At 38.5% G+C, this 7,908-nt stretch overlaps 1 protein-coding gene across 1 annotated transcript in view; it reads left to right on the plus strand.

Moving 5' to 3' along the window:
- Positions 1 to 3,511, plus strand: part of FGD4 (FYVE, RhoGEF and PH domain containing 4) — a 141,881-nt gene extending 138,370 nt beyond the window's left edge. Inside the window, exon 17 of the mRNA XM_081957391.1 lies at positions 944 to 3,511. Within this exon, the coding sequence (XP_081813517.1) occupies positions 944 to 1,213 (270 nt within the window). The 3' untranslated portion in view covers positions 1,214 to 3,511. The remainder of the gene's footprint in view (positions 1 to 943) is intronic.
- Positions 3,512 to 7,908: the final 4,397 nt, after the last annotated feature.

The raw sequence follows: 7,908 nt of genomic DNA on the forward strand, positions 1-7,908 counted from the left end.
GAGAGACAGAGATAGAGAGACAGAGACGGAAGAGGAGGCTGGGCCATCCATCAGCCCTCAGATGGAGAGTCAACAGCCCCAAGGTCTGGAGGTGGCTGATGAGGAAGAGGGGGAACAGCTGGGTCCAGTGCCTGATGTGCAGATGTGCAGAAGGCAGAGAAGAGGAGAGCAGTGGAAATCTATGGGCCGGTTCTTGGGACGGAAGAGCCACCGCTGCTAACAAAGCCCCACCCTAGCTCTGGGGAGAAAAGGCAGGAGGCAGAGATGAATAGATGTGGCAGACAGACTTGTTAGCCTACTATGAGAGAGAGAGAGACTTTTTGTAAGGAGCTGTTGGTGCTCCTAATAAAGGAATCATTGATTTAACTACAGAGGGCTTGTTGTGTTTGGGAGCTGGGTCAGAACAGATCTATAAAATTAAATCTTGATAGGAATGAGAGCTTTTCCTTCATCTGTCACTGGTTTTCTCCTGTTGGAAACCTCATAACATCCTCTGTAACCCAACTTCTGTAATCAATGAAGACCAGGGGTGAAATTCAGCAGGTTCTGACAGGTTCTGGAGAACCGGTAGCGGAAATTTTGAATAGTTTGGAGAACCGGCAAATACCACCTCTGGCTGGCCCCAGAGTGGGGTGGGAATAGAGATTTTGCAGGATCCTTCCCCTGCCACGCCCACCAAGCCACGCCCACAAAACCGGTAGTAAAAAAAAAAAAAATTTTACCACTGATGAAGATGCTTCTTTTTGGGGACTCCTCTCAAATGTTGTCCTATTAAAGCAGGGGTGTCCAAACTTGGAAACTTTAAGACTTGTTTAAAGTTTCCTTTAAACTTTAACTTTAAGCTCTGCTGGCTGGGGAATTCTGGGAGTTGAAGTCCACAAGTCTTAAAGTTCCCAAGTTTGGACACCCCTGTATTAAAGTGACTTCATTTCTGTTTCCACAGGATGTCAAAGCCTCGGCTACTATCCCTCTTTTGGGCTACGCAGTAGACGACACCCCAAGAAGCGCTGACCTCCCGCATAGTTTCAAATTGACTCAGTCTAAATCTGTGCACAGTTTTGCAGCAGATAACGAAGAGCTTAAACAGAAGTGGTTGAAAATCATCTATTTAGCTGTTAAAGGCGAAACACCTGATTGCTGCAACGATTCACAAATCAGTCTGGAGGATCAGCAGGAAAGCACTGCCAAACTGGAATCCACCAATGGTCTGTAAAGCTGTATTTGTCCCTTTCCTGTTGGGGTTGACACTACTTCCTAAAACAAATTTGAAAAGACGCCAGCCTTTCTGCCATGTTTCTTAGCACTTTATGTTGGAAAAGAACAAAAGAGTCCATATCGTTTTAGAGAACTTGTCCTTAACGTTTGTGTTATGTCAATAAAATTAATGTACAGAAGCATTCCATATTTTCTTTTTATTCAATTAATGTCTTAGCCAAAAAGTCATCAATATTAACCCAATGCTGTTATTTCCAAGATAGTTATCGTACAACATAATACTATTGGGGATGGTACAGCTTTTTTCATAATGAAGTTGTTCTCTTGGTAATTTTCTATGAATCATACATGTGTGTTTTTAGATATACATCCACATTGCCAAATAGATGTGTAGTGAAATTTAAAGTTAGATTAGCTTATTGCATCTAAATCCTCGCACTATTGACACCGATGTGTATATAAAAACTATAATTTTTTGTTTGTGAACCAAACAATATCCAGAGTATCTAAACATTTCAAATGATCTATTTAAAAACTAAATCTTTCCTGTTAAATTTTTTTTATTGAACAATAAGAACATTATATACTGTTTGCAGGGTATGTTTTTACAGGAAAATGTACTATACTCGATTTTGATTTATCTTCATGATACTAAATCAATGCTTGCCTATGATTTTTAAAAATGAAGCATGCATCCTCTAGAATTTAAGCAGAGGAGTCTGAATTTAAGAGACAATTGGTGGCTTGTTTATATAGAATAATATTGGTATTTTTATACATTAATACAGAACTGGAAAGAGTAGTAAAGGCATGTACTGGATGTATAGATTCTAGCTGTGGTTTGAAAAGCATAACTTCTCAGTTCTGTTACCTTTGGAAAATGGTGCTACATTTCTAAAATTATAAGTGCTTTAGTAATTATCAGCTTAATCTTAAACAATGTCTTGTGATATCTCTTTTCCCTTTATATTAGGATTTAATACAGAGATCTGAATATTATGAATCAGTTCAGACTTTGCACCAAATCATGATTAAAAAAAATTACAATACACGTTGAGTACATACATTACACTAAGCCATAAAGTAGTTTGTTTGCCTTGTGTGATTTGTAAAGCCAACTGTAAACCATGATTTATGGCTTAAGATGATGCGGGAACAAGGTGTACTCAATAAACTATGGTTAAAACTAACCATATCTTAAGAGTTACAGTCGAATCATGCTTTGTGCAAAGGAAGTCTGGCTTGACATTTTGAATTAACAAATTATAATTAAACCCATTAATCTTCATTGAAAGACTAGTGTATTGAAGAAATGCTGAATAGACTAACTACGTCTTTATGGATTTTGAGGTTACATCAGTTCTAGCATAATTACAGCAGATTATGTGATGATGATATTTGAACTGACCACTTATAACTCCTCATCAAGCCATACACATCTTGCTGCAGTTAATGTGAGTTTTATGTGTCCCAAAACAATAAACATGGGAAACAGATTGATTAATATGCACCATATTTACCATTGATGGTCAAACATTTTATAGAATAACAGAACATGATTTTAAAGTTGTGCGAAGAGTAATGGTTCTGCAAAGCTGGGAAATATGTGTTTATATCTTACTTTAAAAACTTTCTTGAAGAAGTACTATCTTTATGCTGGAATTTCCCATTTCTTCTTGGCACTTTTCTGCAAGTGTGCTTTTTTTCAGATCAATCGAATGTACTGTAGATCCACTGATCGACAAGAATTGATTGATCCAGCTTGTCACCCAAGCCTGACATTTTGGACTGAAAGAGAGTGACTGGCCCAAAGTCACCCAGCCAACTTTCATGGCTAAGGCGGGACTAGAACTCACAGTTCTCTGGTTTCTAGCCTTGCATTTTAACCAATAGACCAAACTAGCTCTCACGTCTTATGCTGTATCTTATACTTTTTGCTTGGGAGTTAGCTTTATTTAATTCAGTTGGAATTACTTTCTAAGTAAAGATGCATAGAATTGTACTGCCGATTTAAGCTTTGCAATATCGAAGTAATAATTAAGCTAATATATAATAACGGTATGATTATATGTTACTAGTTATTGAGAACATTTATCTTTCATTGCTAGAGCGGTATGCATGCAACAAACATAAGCCAGTACTGTGGGCAGTTAAAACTACAGGTCAAACAGCCACTGTCTTAACTGGGAAAAGACATAATTAGTTGAAATTTTCCACATTTTTAAATAATCAGTAATTTTAGATGGGAAAATTATGATCAAAAGTTTTATATGAAGATGTGTTCAAGGTTTCTACATTTCATTTAATAGTACAATCCCTTTTGCTAAGCATTAAGTGTGTAAAATGCCACAACAGATGAGCACAGACAGCCAATGAGCATCTCTCGTGCATCTTTTCCAGATAACAACCAGCCAGAATTTGAAATCTGGTGGCTCAGATGCTGATTGATAGCAATGCTGTTCCTTTCTCCAACATACATTTTTTTGTGTGTGTGGGGGAAAATGAATGCAAACTTTGAACTATTCTTTTTATTCTTTAACTGAAGTCTACTTTGAGTCAAACACAATTTCTGTTGTCAAGAAAATTTTAGATGACCATGTCTGTAAATTCTCATTTTTTTATTTTCTTGAGGCTGATTTATAGCTTCTATTTATTCCTTGGGTTCCCCCACCCCCATCCTAGTACTCTTAGTTTCTAAGGTCAGACAAGATTGGCCAAATGCTTAATCCCTCTCCCTAAAAGTAGTCCAAAAATTGGCCCTTAGGGTCACCCCTGTAGATAGGATTTACTCTAATATGACACATGCTTGCTCTAATACAGGGGTGTCAAACTCGATTTCATTGAGGGCTGTATCAGGGCGGTGTTTGACCTCGGGGGGCTGGGGTGGGTGTGACCAGGATGGGCATGGCCAGCTCAACATCACTCCTGTCAGAGGTGCCTGTTGTGGCCCAAGCGCTCTGTCACCGAAAACAGGCTCCCAAGCTCCGTTTTCCACTGCCATGGCCTCCTACAACCTTCTGCCAGTGAAAATGGAGCTCAGGAGGGCTATATGTGCTGGCAGAAGCACCGCTGGTCAGCACCACAGGCTGGTCCACTGTTTCCAGGGCAGTCCTGCGGGCCATATCCGGCCCCCGGGCCTTGGGTTTGACACCCCTGCTCTAATAAATACGAACAGGGTTTGCTTTAATGTAGATTAAAGGTAGATTTAAATGTAGAATTAAACACATATCCCCACCGCCAGGGCCCATCTTTCTGAATTTGGTATGAAATTAATTCACAGTTGTTTTGCTTTTTTAGATGGGAAAAATATAGGCATACAAAAAATCTATCTTGATTTATACTATTGTATAATTTCATGATCTTTGGTTTTACCATATGCCCAACACCAGAGCTGAGAGATTTTGCAGATCTGGGACAATCACTTATAAGTTAGTTTTTAGAAAAGCTAATGGTTTATATTCAGTTTCTCGTGTGCATGGTTTTGAAATGTTGTTTGAAAATATAATCAAACTTTAAGCGTATGGCAGAAAGAAAATTGAATCTGCTTTTCAACTCTTACAACTTCTGAGCCTTTGGGGGTGTCCAAAGTCTTAAGCTCATGGTGACATTCCTGTTGCCTCTGAATGGAATTGTCCACCACCACTCTTTAATTCAAATGTCCTTTTTTGCAAAGACATTCAGAACTTCATGTCTTCTAAAGAATATTCATCAATGTTATATCGCTTATTAAGATACAAATTTTGTTTCCCAACAAATAATATATTGACCCAATGTCTATGGAGATTCTCAATCATCCAGGTCATGGTTACCCCAAAAGTGTTTTTCCAAAGATAACTGGATTTTTTCGTTTTTTCTTTGAAAATGACTTGCTTCTCATCCAAGAAGCTTCTTCAGTTCTGAAAAATGGATGAGAAATGAAACGTTTTCAAAGAAAGATCAAGAAAGTCCAGTTGCTTTTGCAAAGCAGTTTTGAGACATGCTATCCCAATATTCTTTTATTCTACAAAAGAAAGGGTTAGGGTTTTTTACATGACTTCTATATACACTTATTTGACAATGGGGCTTATATGGAGCAAAATGCTCACGCACATATATGAGTATTCTGTGTTGTAAAATAAATGATAGGTAACCCTTTGCGACCCAACTATATACTTCCTTTGAAATATTTTCTTGATAGAAAACGTGCAAAATACAAAGCAATTCTAACATGAGTTAAGTGCAAATGTTAAAAAGCTCCCAAACACAAAGTTAGTGGCTCTCAGCTTTTGAACTCAATCTATGATTTGCATGTAGCAACTTCATTCTATATGTACTTGTCTCAGAAAAATCAACCTGGAGGGTGAAACTTGGGCTTCTAATTATTGTTCAGGAAATAGTGTAGCCTGTTTTCTGGGAATCATATTTGAAAGCAGGCTTTCTTGTATTAAGATAAATAATCTCTTAGAATTCACATCGATCTCAGTTATAAAGCAAACTACCTCATATGGGCTCCATTTGAACCCTTGAGGAGTGGATAAGGGAGGGATTTCCTTTAACCTCTCCCTCATAGATTAATAATAAAAAGCACATGATTAGCACTTAGGAGAGAGTAAAGGCTGTGTAGGCTTCAAAAATGATGTAGAAGAAGTGCTTCGGAACTCGGGTGGGACAGTGGTGTGCTATCACTCCTAAAAAATACAACAACTTTTTTCAAGCTGCTCTTGAGCTTGAAAAAGATGTGCTGCTCCTTTAAGAGTCTCCTTAGCCTTCAATTCTAGGAGTTGAAGACCACATCTTCAACAGTGGTGAGATTCAAAAAAATTTACTACTGTTTCTGTGGGTATGGCTTGGTGAGCGTGGTAGGGGAAGGATACTGTAAAATCTCCATTCCCACTCCACTCCAGGGGAAGGTTACTGCAAAATCCCCATTTCCTCCTGATCAGCCGGGACTCGGGAGGCAGAGAATAGATGGGGGCGGGGCCAGTCTGAGGGAATATTTACCGGTTCTCCAAACTACTCAAAATTTCCACTACCGGTTCTCCAGAACTGGTCACAACCTGCTGAATACCACCTCTGCTCTTCAAATTTGTAAGGTTGAGAAACATTGCCTTAAGGCAGGGGTGTCAAACTCGCAGCCCGCGGGCCGGATGCATCATGCGCTGGCCACACCCGCCCATTTTCGCCAAGGGGGGGGGGAAGTTGCGATACCTCACGTGAAAACCATGTTGTTGCAACTTTGACAGCCCTGCCTTGAGCGGATTCCTTAAAGGAACAGCACCATTTTTTTAAGTTCAGAGTGAAGGCTGCAAAGTCAGTCTCCTTTAATCAAGAGCTGAGAAATAGTGCATTTCTTCAAAATAATTTTCAAAGTGTGCATAGCCCTAAGAGAGAGCACTTTCAGGATGTTGAGCTTCCTAAGCACACTCTCAGAAAAACAAAGTTTGACATGAATCAGTGAGATGTATAATACTTGAATGTCATTGCGATGTGATTGAAGTTGTTAGATTCTAATGTAAAGCACAACTAATGGTGATTTGAAATGAAGATGTGATAAAGCTATAATCTAATTTTTATAGTTTAATCTGACTCAAAAAAAAAATTAAATTGTGTTTTTTTTCCTCACCTGAAATATTTGGAAAGATGTGAAGAGAGATAATTAATATTGATATTAAGCTAGTTGTACAATTCCTTCCTTTTTCTTACCTGCTGACTTTCATTTTTCTATTTCTGTTTCGTTCTGCATAATATTGCTTTCCCTGAAAATAATGTACATATGTAAGTAAGCATTTAGAAAATGATGATAATCCTATGCTTTTTTCTCTCAACAATCCCACAGGGTAAGAATTATTTTACCCTAAAAGATATTGTATCACTAGGGACAATTGGATTTTGTATTTATTTTTGATAGATGTGTCTTGCTGCTGATTAAGTTGCTATTTCTTCACATGGAATCTGTTTTTAGTTCCTTCAATACATAGTCATTTTACAGCAGGACTTATGAATGCAGAGGGTGGATCTGTTTGTACATAAGCTAAGGCAGGAGTCTCCAAACTTGACAACATTAAGACTTGTGGAATTCTGAGAGTTGAAGTCCGCAAGTCTTAGAAGTTACCGAGTTTGTAGACCCCTGAGTGAAGAGATGTATTTTTGGAAGCAACTCACCCAGTGGTGAGATTCACTTATCTTTGCTACCAGTTCGCAAATGTGAGCGCTCACGCTCGCTACACTCGCATGCACCATCTTCTGTGCATGCGCAGAAGGTCGCGCATTATGTCGGGGTGGGTGGGCGGAGCTTCCAGCAGCTGCCGCTATTGGTTTGCTTGAACTGGTAAGAATCGCCAGAATACCACCACTGAACTACTCACCCCTTTGTTTTTCCTGGCATGCTTAGCTTTAAGTAATACGGTATAATAGTCAGAATATCCTGCTTTTAAATTAAAGCGGGCATTAACAGAAAAACCAATTTTTCATTAAAAAATGCAGTAGTTAAACTATCCTGGATTCAAAGCACATACATACCGTAACTTCCTTCTTTGCAGAGTTTTCCACCTTAAAGCTCCTTTTAAGTAGAATAGTAAAACGTTTCAGTTCGTTTTAATTGCCTGGGAAGTTTCTATGAACTTGTTTTGGGTGCTTTTGCAGATTTGAGTTGGTGGTCTTTCTGTGAAATTCCCAAATCTTTCATTTTTACTTAATGATCTATAATTCTGATAT

The sequence above is a fragment of the Natrix helvetica genome, assembly GCF_964273705.1.
Source record: "Natrix helvetica genome assembly, chromosome: 6".
NCBI classification, from domain to species: Eukaryota; Metazoa; Chordata; class Lepidosauria; order Squamata; family Natricidae; genus Natrix; species Natrix helvetica.